At 34.5% G+C, this 21743-nt stretch overlaps 1 protein-coding gene across 1 annotated transcript in view; it reads right to left on the reverse strand.

The window, feature by feature from the left end:
- LOC150102777 (SID1 transmembrane family member 1-like) overlaps nucleotides 1–21743 on the reverse strand; it is a 582520-nt gene that overhangs the window by 358234 nt on the left and 202543 nt on the right. Inside the window, exons 11-12 of the mRNA XM_090399394.1 lie at nucleotides 11924–12096; nucleotides 9719–9792 (exon numbers count right to left, since the gene is read on the reverse strand). Of these exons, the coding sequence (XP_090255520.1) occupies nucleotides 9719–9792; nucleotides 11924–12096 (247 nt within the window). The remainder of the gene's footprint in view (nucleotides 1–9718; nucleotides 9793–11923; nucleotides 12097–21743) is intronic.

A 21743-nucleotide genomic window follows, 5' to 3' on the forward strand; every position in this document is an offset into this window, starting at 1 on the left:
CGGTTATAGATACGGAGAGCTTTCTGTGAAAAGAAACGGTGCTTAAATTTTACACAATTTGGGATTACCTGATTATCCAAGTAGTGTTTTAGGAATGTCAGATGATTCAGTTGTCTAGATAACTTCAGCTTCATTTTGCCGTGATGGTGTAAATGTAAAGTTTTTAAATTTGAGATCCATGAACAGGATGCATAAGGGCCAAAGCATAAGGGGATACTTAAAGGTCAAAGCTATATAACTGAGAAGAGACCTCCACATAGCCTTTAAAGGAATGCGGAGAACGGACAAGGACTTCCGACCTAATGTCCAATCCTCTCCTTCTAATGATGCACTTGTTAGGTATCTATCTGGATGCTGAACGAACGAGGATGGGCTGGCAATATCGGATTTAACTGACCAAATTGTATTCTTATTAGCTTAAACCAAAATTTCAAATGATAGTACAACATGACAGAATTTCATGCCAGCTGGGGCATCGGCAGTTAAACAAGGCCCACATTGTTTTTGACAGGGAACCAAGGCAAACATTGAAAAGTCAGCTACTAGAAAAAATCCAAAAACCCATCCCAACTCAGCACCAGAGTTCAAGATCAGTACTATCAACATAAGAAGATTGAATGGCAAAGAAATGGAGCTAGCTGAGGAATTAGATAAGTATCAGATTGACATAATAGTGATGAAACAAAAATGGCAAAAACTGGTGAGATCTTTCTGAGCAATAAATACAAAATACTATATTCAGGCAATGAAAAACAAGGAAAAGAAGGTGCATTGGATAGTATTCAACACTAAATATGAGGCTATCTTCTTGAATGGCAGGCAGTCTCAAGTAGACTGATGTGGGCAAATATGAGAATTGGGAACCTGACAATGAGACTTATTTGTGTCTATGGTCACACAAAAGGTTCTACTAAGGTAGAAGTCGAGGAATTTTTTGAGGCTTCAGAGAAAGCAACTTACACAATGAAAAAGGAAAAGTTGGTCCTTGTTGGGGATCTAAATAGCAGAGTAGGAAATGATTGTCAGACATACAAAAATGTTTTGGGAAAATTTGGAGAAAAGATTAAAGCTAATAATAATGGCAAATACCTGTTGGATTTCTGCTCAGGACATGGAGTGGTTATTACTAACACCATGTTCCAACATAAAAAAAATGTGCAGAAATTCACATGGAGAGAAGAGGCAAGGAATATGAAAGTCTCATTGACCATGTTATTGTTGATAGTGATGTTTTCTCCCTGGTGCAGAACACCATAGTGTACAGAGGATTTGAAATTGGAAGTGATCACTATTTAGTCTTGAGCAGGATAAAATTGAATTTCATATTGAAAAGAATAACATGTAACAATGTTTTAAAGCAAATAAATGTTGTGAACTGTACCGAAGATGTGAACTGTACACTAAAATACAGAAACATGATTGAAGAAAAAATTAAAAACTTTGAAAACAGGAACCAAACCTTTGAAATTCAGTGGCAAGCCCTGAAGAAAACACTGATTGATCGATTCAGCCAGACAGGCATGTGGTGAGGTTGTCTGCAAGGATAGAAAAATCAGAACTACATGGTGGAGACAGGAAGTTAAAGAGGCAGTGAAGGAAAAGAAGAAATCATATCAAAAGTTCCTGGCAAATAAGTCAGCTTGTGCTCTTAGAGAATACAGAGACAAATGTAAGAAAGCTAAACACTGTGTAAAACAGGCTAAACAAAAGTCATGGGAAGACTTTGGTAGGAACATAGAGGATAAACATTAAGAAGGTGGCAAGATATTCTGGAGGATGAAGAAGCTGAGAAATGGAGGAAAGAGTGCTGTAATGGAAGTATGTAGTAATTACTTCGAAAAATTGCTAAATAAAACAGGTAGTGATGATGGCACAGTGGTAAAAATCACTGACTAGACATGCAGTCAGGAATACATAGTCATTTCCTGAGTATAACATTTTGTATTTATTGCTCAGAAAGATCTCACCAGTTTTTGGTTTGTTTATTTTTGTTTCAGTCACCCCAATTATGTCGATCTGGAAGTTATCTAATTCTTCAGCTAGCTCCATTTCTTTGCCATTCAGGCTTCTTATGTTGATAGTACCGATCTTTAACTCTGGTGATGTTGAGTTTGGGTGTGCTTTCATGATTTGTTCCAGTAGCTGACTTTTCGCTGTTCGGCCTGGTTCCCCTGGCGAAAACAACGGGGGGGGGGGGGGCTTGTTTAAGCGGGTAAAGCCCCAGCAGGCATGAAATTTTGTCATGTTGTACCATCATTTTGTATATTGGTTTAAGCCAATAAGAATACAATTGGGTCGGCTAAATCCCAAATTGCCAGCCCATCCTCTTTCGTTCAGTATCCAGGTGGATACCCAACAGGGTGCACCACGAGAAGGTGAGCTTTGGACACTAAGTCAGAAGGTGGTTGTAGATAGAAATTCGAAGTTCAGAGGACATATTGCAAAGGCTGTGGATGTTCAAGACCACATCCATCTAATCAAACCTCATAAATCTGGCCTTGCACAACATGCTGTTGAAAACGTTAAGCACAATGCTAAGCTACTACATAGATCCATATATAAACATGAACGTTTATATAAAGAAAGTGTTGAAGCCTTACTTCATAGACCTAATCTTAATCGGAACAACTGTTCCACTATTCCAAATGTATGGGAAATTGTTATCCTTGATTGTATTAAATAAATTTATCTGTTATATTTTAATTTAGTTTCAATTTCCGCCCATCAGTTTTAATCCATTAACACGCAACTGTATATATAGAGGGATTCCAATTTAAGCATGTGCACTACTGTTTTTTAATTCATTTCCTATTGTTGTTCAATAATTATACTTATAATGTCTTATGATATATAAGACAAAATATTTACATTAAAAAGTTATTTGCTGTGGTCTATGTTTTATACTATAGCTAGGAGACAAAAATCATCTATCACCTAAAGACTTTCCTCCAATATCTGTGGCAGAAAAGTAAATTATGGAAAGTTTTCCCACTTGGTACAACTTATATTATACTTAACAAATTATATTCTTGCTTTACTCCTACATCCAACCAACATAAATATGGAAAATCAACAGCCTCTACATAATTAGTCATGGAGTTATGTCACTCATATGCTTATGTTTACAGTTTTAAAACAAAAATATAATTTCTTGAAGTATATCATAGTAGAACAGGATTCAAACCCTAAGTCCATAGTTTTAGAGTCATTATGCTGTTCCCTCAGCTAACCAGACAGTCAATTAAGAATATTTTCTGAATATCAAATTTAATCAAATGAGAGCAGATCAAGTTTATAAAAATTCATCAGGAAGATTTCTGGAATAAATGATGTAATAAAAACACCAAAAATGGACAGTAGAGACAATTCAAGAATAACAACAGGGCCAGAATTACCAAGGAAGCATTAATATAGACAAATATAGACAGATATGATGACTAAACATCAAACAATCAGTTGGATGTTTAGTCTCCAATGCAAGAATCCAGAATTATCCAATTCTTATGTTACTTTTGTGAATGGGACATTTTCTGAGACAGTCTTCTCTTTTAAGCACAGAATCATATTAAAAAAGCCAAAAACTGTGGACAAAGAGAAGCCTGTCTCTTCTGAGACAGTCTTCTCTACTTTGCTCCCATTGCTTTAACATGGATATTGATGAAAATCTTTAAGCGGTAGATTTCTGTTACCCAATTGTGAGACTATAACTCTGCTAAGAGTTGTCCTAAAGTGGTAAAAAGTTGCATGCTTAATCTCTAAAAAAGGTTTCTGGATTATCTAATTCTTAATCCATATAAGGTACAAACCTTTGATGAGCACGATTCACCAGGGAGAAAAAAAGAAAGCTTTTTTTTTTCTCTCTGGTTGTGATTAGATTTATTTTTCTTTTAATTATTCCATATTTCATTGCACTCAGTAGTATGCTGAGAGGGACTATTAAATAAATTCAATCATTTTTTTCCCCTACCAGTGTTTATTTTTAATTATTTCTGATTTACCATTCAAAACAACTCTTCTTTTAATTCATTATTTCCACCTGGAACCTTTAGAATGAATGTTAGGCCATCACAAGTGAAATCATTAGTCCATCAAGTTAATCCAGCAAAATGATGCTTCACTGATTTCTTGTTATGTCAAAGGTTGGTTTCACTCAAACCTATTCCTTCAACCTGCTATCATCTCAAAATAAAACTAACTAAATTAAGTGGAAGTAACTTCCATTTTATGTGAGGTAAGGTGTTTCCAGAAATCTGTGTAAAGCAAATTTCCAAGTTAATCAGGTGATCCTTTTTTTTTACTTATTGGTTGACTGATTTTTTTCCTCTTTTCATATTAATGTAGTGTAGAAAAGTGTATTATTTGCATGCTGATATTCAATTTTAATTTTTAAATTAATAAATCAAAATTGATTTATCAATTAAATCAAAAATTGATAAATCAATTTTGATTTATGGATTCTGGATTAAATCTTAAATCAAAAATTGATAAATCAATTTTTGATTTAAGTCTTCAATAGATGCAATTAACAATTTTTTTCAACTCGCAGATATTTTCACTTTCAAAATGTGATTTTCTTTGCCAAGAATCGAGTGACATTTTCACCTGCTTTAATTTTACCATCATCAAATTCCTGACATGTATCCTCAAGGGGTGTACAGGATATGACAGCACTACATGAAAAACTTATATCATTACTAAATTCCTATCTGTAATTTTCCTCGAAACCAATCTGTTACATGTCAAGACTCCAACATTATCAGATCTTATATTTCTATCTTTCTAGATGAAGCACTTTGGTAGGAAAGGCTTAGGTTTTCCCGTCAGTGATGTTAGGAACCTTTATCTAGTCTCTTTCAATGAAAGGTAAGTTAGTTGGTCTCATACAGAGGTAGGGGGTTTTTTCACCATGAAAAAACCCGTTTTTTTTCCTGTGTCCAGGTTCTGAACTGTGCAGTGCAGCCACTTTAAGAATTTTATAGCTCCATATTTCAGCATTTCTGGTCAAATATCATCTACTCCTGCTGCCTTTCCACATTTCAGGCTTTTGATGGTTTTTCTACTTCAAGTATGGATATGTATTCCTGACTGCATGCCTGGTCAGTGTTTTTTTAGTACTGTGCTGTCATGACGGCTTGTTTCATTTACCAATTTTTCAAAGTAATTACTCCATACATCAAGATTTCTTTTTCTCCACTAGCACTCTTTCCTCCATTTCTGAACTTTTTCAACAACCTCCAGAATATCTTGCCATCTTGATATTTATTTTCTATGTTCTTACCAAAGTCTTCCCATGACTTTTGTTTAGCTAGTTTTACACAGCATTTAGCTTACTTACATTCATCTTTAAACAATAAATTACTCGATAACCACAGTAATTAACTTTAACACGTTCGCTGCCATGCTACTTCGGCATAGTCTGTTCCTGTATGCCGAGCAATTTCACTTCTTCAAGGCAGTACGGTAATCTCGTTGCCAGCAGTAAGCGTCATATGAGTATACTCGTAGTTGGCTTGTGCAGAGCATATACCATCTATGACTATGCACAGTTTTGCTGCTAGCTCCACAAGCCAAGCATTTTCACTTCTTCAAGGTCAGTACGGTAATCTTGTTGCCGGCGGTAAGCGTCATATGAGCATACTCATAGCTGGCTTGTGTAGCTCATATACGAACTACGAGTATACTCGTAGTTGGCAGCGAATGTGTTAATGAAATAAAAGTACAGATATTTCATTTCATTAAAGTACTTACATTTCAAGAAACTTAATTACTGTCATTATCATGTAATTTATTGTTTATAGTCATCCCACAGGTACCTTTAATGATTAGACTTACATTTGTCTCTGTATTCTCTAAGAGCACAAGCTGACTTATTTGCCAGGAAGTTTTGATAAGCTTTCTTCTTTTCCTTCACTGCCTCTTTAACTTCCTGTGTCCACCATGGAGTTCTGATTTTTTTTTATCCTTGCAGACAATCTCACCACATGCCTCTCTGGCTGAATCAATCAATGTATTCTTCAGGGCTTGGCACCAAATCTCCAATGTTTCTTTCCTGTTATCAAATTATTTCATTCTTTCTTGAATAATGTTTGTGTATTTTAGTCTGCAGTTCACATCACAGAGCTGCTCGAATTTTTTTATCTTTAAAGATTGTTCTTCTCGGTGACTCACTTAATGTGCAATATTAACATCTTAAAATTGGACTTAAGTTTTGTGTGTTTTTAACTTTCTTTCAAACCAATAATGACACACCTCTTTTCATGTTGAGATACCATGCTTTTACAGATGTTGGAGGTCTGGATGTATCAAAAGTAAGGATGACTTTCTAGTCAGAATCAGGTGACTATCATTATATATTAAAATGCACCTTGTTGTGTCGAAAAAAAAGTGATGAGTCATCCTTTTTCCAACCCAACATAAGGTAATGTCAGAAAGGACGGATAAGGACATGCTTATGCCTCCAGATGGAAAATGTGCTTATTAATGACCTAGAACATGTATATATTCAGTTTGTAAATATTAAGTAATGTTAGGGAAGCCCATAACTTGAACAGAGAATGTTTGTAAATTATTTAAGATAAGAAATCCATGTAAAATTGCTAAGAACATGTACATAAGTTGATACAAGCATTAGGCCATGTCAAAGACAGTTCGGAGCCGCGGTAACCAATCGGCTGCCGCCGTATGCATGACGACACCACCGAGTGAGGGCGCTGTTTTGTGGTATATAGGTTTCGGTGGGGATTTGAATCGCTCTCTTCTCTTTTTCGTCGGTTCCTGGTTTCCTGAGCGGAGAGCTGAGTAGCTGTGAAAACTTGCTGCCATGTGTAGCAAGAATTTCCCCTTGCTATATGTGCCACGTGGATCAAAACTGCAGCTATAATGCAACCAGAGTTCTAGAAGAAAGGGCCACTGGTGAATTAACGCCAGTGTACAAGTCAGTGAAAGAGTGTTCCTTTTTGAGTGGAATAAAAGAATAGCGAAGACGCCATTAAAAAAAACAAGGTGAGGAGATCCGAGAATCTAGATAAGAAGGTCCTAAATCTACCAGATAAAGCAAGAACGGTAAGCTGAAACCCTTTTGTATTAAGTTAGAGTAACCAGAGAGGAAAGAGAAACTGAACGTTGAGAAAACAGCCAATTTCCGTGTTATGTCTAAAGAACTGTCTGCATTTGAACATTTTGTCTACACCTAAGGAATAAGAGGCATCTTAGGCTTGAGCCGAATAGGAAACCGAGGCTTCGGACTGTTTGTGTCGAGAGAAGGAAATTAATGTCATTATGTTAAAATTTAATTTGAATGCTAGCTAAAATTCTGGGGGGGGGGGACAAATTTTGAATATAAGAAAGAATGTTATCTCATGAAATCTATGCCAGAATGTAGAATAAGCCTGTATATATATGTATTTTATATGTGTGATAGTAATGGGTAATTTAGTATAGATTAACAGAGTCTGAGAATAGATATATAAGGAGGTGTAAGATTTTGTCAGTATAAGAAATTATAGTGTAGAACTTTTTTTGGACGTGTTAACCTAAGAAAAGAGAGGGAACTCAGACTCTTTTAGAATTGAAGGTTTAACTGAAATGTATCTCTATGTTTGTGTCAAAACAAATGTATTTTTTATGTGTAAACCAAATGAGTTTGTCATGTTTCTGTAGATTGAATTAACTACTCTATAGGAGGAGTGATATCAAAATGGAATACCATTGATATTCGAGATGAAAGATATATTCAGAGCTTAAAGATCAAGAAGTGACAATTATGAGGTTGTTATATCTTTTCTTTTTCTTTGTTGTTTGTTATTTATCTTTATATTATCTGTTAGCCTTTATATTTATCCTTTATCTTTTATCTTGTGCTATGTACTTATCAGTTATTTCATTTGCCGACAAATTTATAGTTATTTTATGACTGCGCCAGCTGGCAACGGAGTTCTGATATACTATCCTAGATTATTAAGAAAAAAGAATGCAGGGATCAAGAAGTTTGCAGTCGTGGTCCCGTTTCTTTAGTTACTAATGGATTTTCCTCTAATGCACGGTTCGTGATTTTTCAAGCGGTAATTCAATCTACAGAAACATGACAAACTCATTTGGTTTACACATAAGAAATACATTTATTTTGACACAAAAGAAAAGAGAGGGAACTCAGACTCTTTTAGAATTGAAGGTTTAACTGAAATGTATCTCTATGTTTGTTTATTTATTTTGACACAAAAGAAAAGAGAGGGAACTCAGACTCTTTTAGAATTGAAGGTTTAACTGAAATGTATCTCTATGTTTGTGTCAAAATAAATGTATTTCTTATGTGTAAACCAAATGAGTTTGTCATGTTTCTGTAGATTGAATTACCGCTTGAAAAATCACGAACCGTGCATTAGAGGAAAATCCATGAGTAACTAAAGAAATGGGACCACGACTGCAAACTTCTTGATCCCTGCATTCTTTTTTCTTAATAATCTAGGATAGTATATCAGAATTCCGTTGCCAGCTGGCGCAGTCATAAAATAATATAAATTTGTCGGCAAATGAAATAACTGATAAGTACATAGCACAAGATAAAAGATAAAGGATAAATATAAAGGCTAACAGATAATATAAAGATAAATAACAAACAACAAAGAAAAGAAAAGATATAACAACCTCATAATTGTTACTTCTTGATCTTTAAGCTCTGAATATATCTTTCATCTCGAATATCAATGATATTCCATTTTGATATCACTCCTCCTATAGAGTAGTTTTCGCCTCAGAGTGAGCAATGAAAGGAACAATACATTCCTATACCCAGAGGATTAATATGAGAGTTGATGTTGATTTCAGTAGTTTTTGTGAGTGTTGCTGACATGATATTTCCAAAAAGTTATCACCAGAACGCAGTTGCTTAACTGTTTTGGGAGATCCTACCAATCCTAAACCCTTTTTGAATAAAGAAGGGATATTAGCCTTCTACCTGTTGCATGAATAATGAGAAACACTAGTACATTTATACAGGTATTGCATGTCTCTCTTTCTAACTTCTATCATCAAAAGATGTGTCTGCAGTATCAGGTCTTGGTCAGGACATTGCGAGAGTTCCTGAAATTCATGCACAGGGGGATTTCTATTTGCTGTCAGAGCTCCCCACCTACCACAGAGCCAAACACTGACTCCTACTGTCCAGCAAGCAATAAATGCACTCAGAGTAGAAAGCCTGGGAACAATGGGCTAGAGTCTTACTGCTTCACTGATGACGATGCTTATAGGCAAGTTCACTAGCCAAATGATCCTGGCCAAGCCATCAAGGACCACCCATCTTGCTGAAGCAGAGGCCAGGAAAGGGAGATCCTGTTAATGCAAGACTACTAGGATCTCCCTTTCAAGATATCTTCAGATCATACCACATAGCAAATATAATGGCAGGACACTGGATTTCAGTCTGGACGTCCTGGCTTGGAATACGTGGTCTGGAATTCCAGACAGGATAGCAAAAAAGATGAGAAGTAGAAAAAGAATATGGGAAGAAAAGCAAAGAAAAACAGGAAGAACGAAAAGTGCCAGTACCATCACTGGGAGGTCCCTCTTTATCACTGACAGGTGCCTATGAAGAGGGGGCCCTGGAGAAAGCAAGAAATTTTTGCAGATACAGGATAGCACTGTCTGAATTAATAAGCTTCACAAAAATGTTATATTTATTTTTATTAAACATGCTTCATTTAAAAAATTTAATATTACTTACAAAGAATATATTCTGGTTTTGTTTCTTAGGGTTTTATCTTTTTTCCTTGCCAAGTCAGCAACATATAAAAATGTCTGGAATAAAAACAATTTGTAAGTATTCAAAAAATTAAAAACTTTATAAACAAATACATTTTCTTCAGAATTTCATTTACCATATCTCCATGATATATGGTCTTCAAGAGCCCTTACCACCCCCACTCCCTGTTGCAACTGGAGAGTTTGAGGCGAAATCGAGAAAGGAAAGGAATAAGTTTAGAGACTGCTGAAATTAAAGTAATTTTTCAAATATAAACAATAATAAAGTCAATTTGTTGTTGTTTTTTATAAGTGCATGATGGACTGTACAATTTAAATTTAAGAAAAACTTGTATATTTGTATTATCGTAGACAGTTGTTGAAAGTTTTTCCACTTGGTTATGCTATATAAGATACCAAAAAAATTATATACTTGGTTTAATCTTTATCCAAGTGTAAACAAACAAAGTTTGCATCTGAAGTATTTTCAGGACTGGGGAAACTCATGGTAAAGGTGGTATGATTTTACATCACTTGCCTTAGTATTCCAGTCCTGAAAATACTTCAGGTGCAAACTTTGTTTGCACCTGAAGTATTGGATAAAGGATTAAACCAAGTATATAATTTCTTGGTATCTTTAATTTATAATATAACCAAGTGGAAAAAACTTTCAACAACTAACTATCTCTAATCCAGAGTATTATAATAATAAGGTGTAATACCTTTTGGCAACTCATATATAAAAATATGACTTCAGCATTATTTCGACCTTAGTATCACCTCTGGGTCTGGCTTCCACTGATGAGATCTCAATAAAGGTCGAAATCGGTCTGGGTAGTGACTCTTCCCATAATGCATAGCATTATACATGTCTGCAAGGAGATGTGCTTTGCATTATGGGATACTAAAGCAAGTGATGCAAAGTCATACCACCTTTACCACGGTTGCCCCAGTCCTGAAAATACTTCAGGTGCAAACTTTGTTTGCTTACACTTGGATAAAGGATTAAACCAAGTATATAATTTCTTGGTATCTATTTATCGTAGACAGGTTGGTATGGCACCAATGCATGGTTGAAAACAATGGCAGCCAAGACATCTTTAAAGGTTTGGTAAAGGTTCTATATCAAAGAAAATCTATGTAAGATTTTTTGGGCATGATGCATTCATTGCAAAAGTTGAAAGAAGGCAAGCTGGTAAGCGAATACATAGAAATATTTTGAGAGTGAGTGCCAGCCATGTAGACAGAAAGTAAAAGACATGATAGCGGAGTAAAGAATATTAACTTAAGTCTGGAAAATGTCAATGTTGGCGATAATGATGAAAGTGCAGTCATGGAGGAGAGAACAAAGAGAATCTCAAGAAAGAAATAGCATGCTTCCATGGAGTCCTTTAAGGAACAAAGAGCAAGACTGAAATTGCAAAAAGAAAAAGATATTGGTAAAGCTGAGAAGAGAAACAGGCAAGAGGTGCAACGTAAGAAACAAGAAATACTGTATTAGTAAACAAGAGAAAAAAAGGATAAGGAGAAAAAGTTTATGGTGATTCCATGATATGCTTAATGGAAGCATGACTAAATCATGTTTCCCTAGTGCAAAAATTAAATAATTATTTAATTTAATTTTTGCATGTTGATAGCTTCACTAACATTATAATGTTAGTGAAGCTATCAACATGCAAAAAGGTAAGGTGAAAGACTTGATTGTTTTGGCTGGCACTAATAATTTGAAAGGTGAAAAATGCTATACAAGAGAAGACATGAAAGGGTTACTGGAAGAAACAAAGAGCACAAGGATGATGACAGCTGCCATGCTGTGATAGATGATGCGAAGAGGAGAGCAATGATCACAAGTAAATCAATGTGTAGGTTGTGCAGTAGCAATGATGTGGAGTTTGTAAACCTATGAACTGAATTTGACAGAGAGACTATTATAATGCTGATGGATTGCACTTAAAATGAAGTTGGAGATAGGTGTCTAGAGAAAGTTTTTTTACTGAGAATTTGGAAGTGCAGAGCCAGGAAAACTAACATTATTAGCATGAATGCAGATGAGTTTGTGTTACATGGGACAGGCACTCATGAGTGAGTGAATGTGAGAATGATCAAAAAATAAAGAACCTAGTCCCTCAGAGAGAAAGATAGAGATGTTAAGTTCTGAATTAAGGTGATGTATAAAATAAAATTTTACCTTGGTACGAAATACATCTTTCTCTTGTTCTGCATCATGTAACATGTCAATATCAGTTTCATCAAGTGCCGATTCTGAATCTGAAGAACAACTTTTCTCCATAGTGGAATCATATATGCTGCCATCCTGCACATGTTCCTGACCTGCTGCTATATTCTGAAGATTATTTGTTGCTATTTGGGGAGGGGGAGAATAAATATATAGATTCACTCAGTTTCCTAATTTAATTAAGCTTAATACTGTTAATACACTGCAAAATGCTATTTGAAATTAGATATCATATATCTCAAATTTTGCACCTGAGTAGGTTTTTGTAAGCAAATAATAGGGAAAAAACCAATAATTCTAAATTATTTTGGATGACTGTTGAGATCCAAAATAATTTAGAATTTTCAACAAAATAAGCATTGTTTTCCATTAATTTGAAAACTGTTAAAACTATCAGTATGGGTCTTTTTTTTTTTCCCACATGCATAAAATAACAAATTAATGCCTACCTTGAAATTACTAATTAACTTGAAGCATTTCAAAGGAATGATTAACTGAAGGATTTATTTAAACTGTGGTTTCAAGTAATGAATGTAATTATTTTTTGGAAAACCATGAATGATTTTTTTACTTTGCATTTAACGAAATTTATTTTGCTTGCTTATATATTAAGTAATGAACATGAGTGAGAAATGACCACAAAGGTTTTTCTATGCTTCCCTATGTAACCTGAAATGGCCTTTCCTAACAGGTATAATAAAGCATGCCTTTAACAGAGTTGGCTTCAAGGGGAGAGTAGTATTTTCTATGGCTGTTTTCATTTTTAATGACAATCCCACCCACAATAGAGTGCAAAACCTAAATCCACAACACATGAATGGACTTTATGTTTACATGATCCAGGAGTCCTACTCTAGTGACCAAATACTATACTTTTCCAAGCAGCTTTGGACCTCTAATAAGCAAGGCAGTCATCTCATGCTAATGATGAAATTCATCTACTACCTAAAGGCATTCACAAACAGGCATGCCATACTGATATTCAAACTCTCTGTCAACTGAGTGGATATGGAGAATATCTAATTAGTCAATATGACAAACCTGATCAACCAACTAAGTGATTGTTTAAAACATTTCTTATTTTTACTCTGATAAACAGTAATGGTTTAGGTCATTTGCATAATCAGAATGTTACAAAATTACTACTCTGCATTTTTTTAATTGCATGAATTTTAACTACATGGTGGGCAAAATGCAAATATATTGTGATGTTACATACAACAAAGTATAATGCACGTGTTTCTTCAGCTAAATTTAATATACTGTACAAATGTACAGGTTAAGGTTAATCAATTACATTGATTAACCCATACATTGAGCCCATATAATGAAATGCTACAAATGAGAATAAAGTGCAATATTATGATAATATTTCTGAACATGAGATTGAAAAGTATATCAAATGTATGTCGTAGGTGAGGAAGAATTAAGACAGAAAGAATCTGTTGACATTCAGTATGAAGAGCTGGAGATTGTAGAATGGAGAAATACTTCATAGGTTAGGCTGTTCCAGAGAACAGACAGATGGAATCCAAGATGAATAGGACTAAAATGCAAAAGGGAGGGAGGGTTTATGATTGCCAATTCTGCTGGACTATGCCAATGGAAGTATCTACAGAAAAGATATAATGTGAAAATCTACCATCTATGAGATGTAACTGAAGAGAGTCAGAGAGAAAGAGAGTTATCAATTAGTTGAACATGTCCTCTTGTGGACAGCATCAGGAATTCTTACAGTAGATTCTGGTACACCATCAAAAATGTGTGAGCAGCATTCTAAGGTTAGCAAATTAGAAACTGGTACAGAGGGTTTGTACCTTTTCAGCAATTTCCACCTGCTGGACAGGTGAAAACTGCTCAAGTGAAAAACAAAGTTGGGTTTTTAAAGGATAAGAATGCCATGAAAATGATGTGCTTAGGCCAGAAAATGCTAGAGGTAAGTGTTAATCCAAGGAAATAGATTATGTTGTGAGTATTAAAAAGGTAAGAGGACAAACACTTTTCTTTTTTTTTTTTTTTTTTGAACAACACAATTATACAGGTTTTCACAGATTTTAAGTCAGTGGTTGCTGAAGAACTTGATGCTTGAGATGTTTAAGCAATACAAGGATTGTTGTTTGAATAGAGAAAGAATAGAGTGCTACTACTAGCAAAAATATGGATAAGATTTGAGTTCAGTGAGAGGGAGTTATGAATCTATGAGGAAGAAGGCAAGTGAAATAGCATAATAACACTTGACGAACACCTGTATTAGTAGATAAACTGGAAGGACACCATCCACCATTACATGCAGCAAATATCTAAGAGAAAACCAGTAACCCAACTGCAAGGATGGAAGGATGAGAATGTCAATATGTGAAATCCTATAAACAACACAGGTTTAGTCAAACATATCCATGGCATGTATCCAGAGGATGATAATTAATGATTATCTAGCAGTTTTCTTAAGTAAAGAAGAAGGCTGCTGATTACCTTCTCCAAGATTTAAGAGAGCACTGAAGTATTATGCATGAATTTTAACTACATGATGGGCAAAATGCAAATATATTGTGGTGTTACATACAACAAAGTATAATGCACGTTTCTTCAGCTAAATTTAATATACTGTAAAAATGTACAGTAGTACATTTGTACAGTATATTAATTTGTATAGTATACATTCCATTTTTTTTTTAATGGAATGAACATGGAAACCAGGCGGAGTAGGTTAACTGGTTAAAGTGCCTGTCTAGTAAACAGGAGATCATGGGTTCCAATCCCTCCCACTGGTGTCTTTCATTTTACGAGCTGAAAATCTTGAACAGCACCTCAATACTACAAATGAAACTTTTTCTTCCAAAATACGAGAGTTGGAAGCTAAGCTTGAACTAATTGATGATCAGCACAACAACAACGCAAGTTTACCCTTGCCAGCAAATGAATTTTGCAACCTAATCGTGTCAACAGTATACAACTCAAAACAAAAAATCAACATCGTTATTTTGAACTTTCAGACTAAAAACAGTAAATCACTAAAAAAAAACATCAGCAAATTAGCAGAAGAATGAAACTTTGATTCTAAAAATATTGTCAGAAGCCATCACTTGAGACATAAATAAAAGAAAGAATGGAATGAACTTTCCATGCCTTGTAAAAGCGTGCAAAGTTCCACACTTTTACAAGGTGACATGCCAACAAGCACATCTAAATTAATAACAGCAAGTAACAAGTTCAAGGACACTTACCCACAATTGCACATACGTGCTCAACCAGACCTAACATTTGCTCGGAGAGAACAAAATCGTCATCTTTGAAAACAACTAGAAGAAAAATTCCGAAATGGAGAAAACAATTGAATCATAGACTACAAACAAGCAAAATTAGTGCAAAAATCAAGTGACACCACTAGTAGCCACCATGGAGACTAGTCTGCAGGCACTGCATAAGAAATGTGCACAACCCTTGCAACCAAATATATGCCCCACAGAACCTTCCGTATCCACTTCACTAACATTTGTAGCCTCAATTCCAACTTTAATAGTGTCCACTACCAAATCCCACTTACTGCTTTTGGCAGGAACTCAAATTTCGACCCCCCAAGCACTATTCAATTTCAACCTTCCAAAACTACACATTCTTTAACTTTCGACCCAAGGGTGGTATCTGCACATACATCCACTCTGACAAACCTTTCCAAAGAGCACCAAAACTAGAATCACCCAACTTTGACCTTCTTTGGTTGAAAATATCCCTTCCCCAATCAGTCAAATTCATTTGCAACACACATCACCCACGCCAGCTGTAACACTGTAAAATATTCATTCTCAGTCTATGAATCTTTTTACAACTGTTTCTCTTAGAGAGAATGAAATAATCCTTAGTATTTTATTAGTTTTGGTTTCATGCCTGCATACAATCAGCACTTGCAATGTGCCTGATATGGATATTTATGTTAAAATGAAACGAAGTTCATATTATAATAAATTTAGTTTAATCCTTTATCCAAGTGTGAGCAAACAAAGTTTGCACCTGAAAATATCTTCAGGACTGGGGTAAGGTAGTACAACACTGGGAAACTCGTAGCAAAGATGGACCAAGCTAACATAGTATCTCCATGTGTTGTACTACCTTACCCCAGTCCTGAAGATATTTTCAGGTGCAAACTTTGTTTGCTCACACTTGGATAAAGGATTAAACTAAATTTATTATAGTCTAACCAAGTGATAAATAAACTTTCAACATATAATAAATTTAGTTCAATCCTTTATCCAAGTGTAAGCAAACAAAGTTTACGCCTGAAGTATCTTCAGGACTGAGGCAACTTGTGGTAAAGTTGGACCAAGCTCTCATCACTTGTCTTAGTATCTCCCATAATTTGAGGTCCCATCAGTGGGAGTCAGACACAGAGGTGGTGATACTAAGGTGGAAGTAATGGAGAAGCCATATTTACCTATGAAAGTTGCCAAAAGGTTTCTCACCTTATTATTAAATTACTCTGGATTAGAGAAAGATGTTGGAAGTTATTTTTCACTTGGTTAGACTATAATAAATTTAGTTTAATCCTTTATCCAAGTGTAAGCAAACAAAGTCTGCACTTAAAGTATCTTCAGGACTGAGGCAACTCTTGGTAAAGGTGGACCAAGCTCTCATCATTTGTCTTAGTATCTCCCATAATGCAAACCACATCTCCTTGCGAACATATATAATGCTATGCATTAAGGGAAGGGCCACTACCCAGACCGGTTTCGACCTTTATTGAGGTCTCGTCAGTGGGAGCCAGACCCAGAGGTGAATATAGGTTGTTAGATTCTGAATGAAGAACTTGGAAAAGGAACCTATTCATTCAGGATTTAACAAGTTTAACATATAAAAGCTGAAGGAGAAACTTGCACTCCAGCAGAAAATAAAAGAAATTATTAAGTGTGTGTAAGAATATATGTTCCTTTCATGTAAATTATTATGATTCAATGTTGTCTATTCAAAATTATCAAGTAGAGAATTTGTGTGTAAATATTAATTTCATTAAGACAATTTTGTATACAGTAAATCACTGAGTAAGTTGTAAACAGTAGTCCGAAGGGCGCGTGCAAGCTGTGCAGGTCGAGCATAGGGCCTGAGGCAGTGGCATTCGCGGAAGGTAACTTTAGTTCGCTTTCCGGAAAAGAACACTCCTAGAGCAGAAGGAGAATACGGGATTAACCAGGGGGAAAGATTGAGAAGTGCCATGTGCAAAAAGGCAAGGAAAAAGAGGGTGCAAAGAAGTGGGAATAAAAGGCGATGCATGCCAGTTTTCAAGGCTTTTTTTTACTCCTGGGATTTTGGTCTTTTATGGCTGAGACGGACGTGAGACAGGGCAGCGATGTCAGACAGTGAGCCTATTCCTAAAGATGTTTGATAGATTTCAGATGGAGCAGAGTATGAGATGTCGGCATCAGCAGTTGCAAGTCTTCGCTAAATATCCCATCGGAAAGGAACCACAAACGTTTCCTTAGAAGCAACAGCAGATACGAGTATGACCGGCAGCTAATCAAGGACAATGCAGACACAATGCCAGGTGCAAAGTATAGCCTAATCAGATCCTACACATGGATGTCAAAAAAAAAGTGATTATTCTAATTTGTAATAGCTGGTTTCCATTAGACAAAATTGTCTGGGAGTGATTATATTTGAGTGTGATAGAATTCAATATATGAGACAAGTGTAGCAGATAGAATCTGATTGGAATCACTTTAACATTAAATCTGAGGATATTAATGAGTAACTTATGGAAGAGAATTATTGCTTATATAGTACTGTGCTTATTTCCTTTGTCTAGTATTGTTTAGTATGACTTTAGAATTAACTTAGTATGAATTGAATTTGCATGACCTTGAGTTCATTGAATGTGTGATATATTATAGTTGTATGTGCCTTAAGATCCAAATAAACATGTTTTGTTTTATACCTGAGTTTTGCCTGAATATGAGATCAAACTACCACTCATAAAATCTGAACCTAAGCAGGAGGGAATTGAAGGTATATAGAGTTAAATTAGAGGTCACAACTGCTAGCTGAAATTTACATAGCCATAGTAAAGAGTTTTGTTAATGAGCATATGCATGAAATTCTGGGAACGTCTCTCTGAATAAGAGTCCCTTCTATTATAGGATATTGGCTGGCGCAGCTCAAAAATATAAATTTGTCAATATCCAAAAAGGAGACAGCCCCAAAATTCTTAAGTCCGATTGTAGAATAGAAGAATAGTGATAAAAGGGATAATAAAAGTAAAATATAGGAGAAAGCAACGACATAACAAGGTAAATACGTCGTCTCCATTACTTCCACCTTAGTATCACCACCTCTGGGTCTGGCTCCCACTGACAAGACCTCAATAAAGGTTGAAACCAGTCTGGGTAGTGGCCCTTCCCTTAATGCATAGCATTATACATGTCTGCAGGGAGATGTGCTTTGCATTATGGGAGATACTAAGACAAGTGATGAGAGTTTGGTCCACCTTTACCATGAGTTGCCTCAGTCTTGAAGCTACTTCAAGTGCAAACTTTGTTTGCTTACACTTGGATAAAGGATTAAACTAAATTTATTATAGTCTAACCAAGTGAAAAATAACTTCCAACAAAGTTCATATTAATCACACTTACTAGATATGTAATAGCTACAAAAATTTCAATATTCTTTATTGTAATTCACAATTGTTAAGTGTGATGTGATATCTGTCATTCATCGTAAAGACATTCTCTTTTTGCTAACAATGTGTCATCAATTACTAACTTTTCACTTGTTGCTTAGTTAAATAAGTGCACATGCTCACTGAGAATGTAGGTGATTGACAGAGAGAGCATTAGGTACCTGGGTAATAGAAGAAAACAAGAAGAGAGAGAGAGAGAGAATAGAAGTTTGAGAACGCAGACCAGAGAACTTTGTTTTAGGAAGTTTTTGCTTGATGGTAGAAATATATTAATAGCAGATTCTGAAAAGGAAATCTTAACAAGATGAATCCTTAAAATGGAAAAGTGAGACTGTCAACGAGTGAATAGTAAATAAAAGGAGATATTAAATAAATGTTCTATTTCAATGTTCGAAGAAACAAAACTAAATAGAAAGTTTAATGTTCTATCTCAAGGGCAGTAGTGATATTAATTATTTTATTGGAACAAGTAATGTTAATTAATGCAATCTGAAACTTTACAGTTTCAGATTGCACTAATTAACATCTAAATAAACTATTCAACATTAAATAGAAAGCTCTACATTTATATGTTGTTTATAAAGTAATAAAAGAAACATAAATAAATTTTATTTATGATGTATATAGTTTTACTTAGTTTCATTAAACATATATATTTTTATTTGGTCTGAAGTCAATCATTTCTTGAATGCTAAAAAAGAATGAAGTTTAAAAGTCACTGCACCACTCTGAACTCGTGTATATTTAGTTAACACTTTGTGTAAAAACAATGTCTTTACAAAGATAATAACAAAATTGATGCAGCTAATAAGAATCTTAACATAACTAGTGCAACTGACATGATTTATAACACAGCTAGCACAGTCAACAGGATTGGTTGACTTGACTTTATTTAAGATTTCAGAAAGTGTATTGTTGACTCTGGTAAACTAGAGATAAAACAGGAGATAGTAGTTTTTCTGATGAAGTTACTACTCTTAAAGATGAAGAATTTTTTAGGTTAATATACATCCAATCTTGATAATACCTTCTTACTCAGGTGATAGTCATGAGAGCAAAGAAACATGTTTTAAATATGCAGAAAAAATTAGAGATTTAGGAAGATAGTCAGATTCCATTTCTTAATCATACTTTGTAATGCCAAAACATTCCTAAACACATTTCTTAAGAGACACTGATAATTATGCAACCTTTATAAGTTTGCTGCTATCAGAATTTTCAAATGTAGAATTAGGACCTAACATTTGGAAAATTCATTAGTGTACTCAAGGTAATAAGGAGTCTGTTTCAGAGTATTACCACAGACTTCTAAGCATTGCTCATGAATTTAATGTTTTATCTGGAGATCCTCTTTAGAATGGTTGGTGTTTCATCAATTTAGGGTATGGCCTTGAAGATAATTTGAAAGAAACAGTTTATAAAAAAAGGTTAAAAATCTTGAACAAATGTTTTAAGCTTATTAGAAAAAAGGAGGAGAGACTTAGAGATATATTTCATTACACATACACACACACATTGAATAGGCAAATTCTTTTCAGTACAAAAAATCCATTCTCTTGACACAGTGACTCTAGATAAAGAGAGAGAGAGAAGAGCAGTTTCACAAATTAAAATGTGATATAAAAAATAAACATTCTAAGGAAATGTCTAAGAATTTAACTAAGGATGTCCCAGAATCTGAGTCCAAAGTAAAATCACACGATTTGGAATAATTAGAAGAACTGAAAATATTTTTTAGTAAAGAAATAGAAAGACAGCAGAGACCAATTGTGAAATTGTGAAGGAACAAGAACTTCATTTTAAGATGATATCTGATCTATCATCTTAAAATGAAGATGATAGATCAGATATCATCCTCCTACAGATAATCTTTCTCTTACAAATCTAATGTTCCTGACAAGAATAAAACATCTCAAATGGGATATGTTCCAAGATGTTTTAGATGTAATTGACCTGGTCATTTTGCTAAAGAAGAGGTAAATTTAGTTATCAATTTAAGAAATCTGAGAAAAATGAAAAATTCAGATATAATTATGATTCTAATATCATATTAGCAAAAACAGAAATGTCAAACCACTCATTAGGCATGAGTAAAGCTCAAGGTAGCTCAGTGCCTGTAAGAGAGATTGATGTAACATTAACTCCTTATGGTAATGAAAATATCCTTTGGCTGTTCTACAAGATTTATCGAAAATGTGCCTTGTGAAATCTTACTGAACAGAGGTGCACATATTTTAGTTATTTCTTATAGTTTGTTTAATAAAATTAAAACTCTAATTCCAAATAACATTTCAGGTTTGAGTTATCCAATTAAACTAAAGGGCATATTTGAATAAGAAATTTCAGTTGATAAGCAAATAAACACTGTTATTTTAATCCTTTGTTCTCGTTTGAAAGTTTGTTGTGCACTATTAGTTCTTCGAGAATACATAAATCCAAATGTACAAGTAATAATAGGAAATGATTTTCTGAAGCATCATCTTTTGCATGTAATTTTGTTGATAGTACAGTACACTTATGTGGAGTAGAATACTGTTTTGACAAGACATAAGGTGACAAAGAAATATTAGAGCAATCCCCAATAGTTGTTAATGACACTGAACATATGATCAAGTGTTTATATTGAGATTCTAAATAATGATAAGAAGGAAAACACTGAAGGAAGTGAATTGCAAAATTCTTTAAATCTGCCTTTGAATTTTTACAGAGGATATTGTTTCATGTCTTGCACTAATACAGTAGAACATTCAGTGCAGATTTGTACTCAATTTCCTATTTACATTAAGCAATATCAGACTCCACTGAAATATGTGGAGCATTTTTAGAAATTACTGCAGGAATATAAAAAGACAGGAAAAACTGAGAAATTAAATTCTCAATGGAATAGCCCATTCATCTTAATTGAAAAACTAAATGGAAGATTGAGATTTGTCTAAGATTTGAGAGCCATAAATAAGGTAACAAACCCTATTGATTTCCTGCTTTGCAAGATTGGGGAATTATTGATCTGTCTGAAAGGAGCACAGTATTTCACAAAACTAGATTTAAATTCTGCCTACTTTCAGATTCCTTAAAGAAAGAAGACAAAAAATACTTTGCATTTACTAC

This window comes from Typopeltis vanoorti, chromosome 10 (genome assembly GCF_054136105.1).
Source record: "Typopeltis vanoorti isolate ZY-2024b chromosome 10, IOZ_Tvanoo_1.0, whole genome shotgun sequence".
NCBI lineage: Eukaryota > Metazoa > Arthropoda > Arachnida > Uropygi > Thelyphonidae > Typopeltis > Typopeltis vanoorti.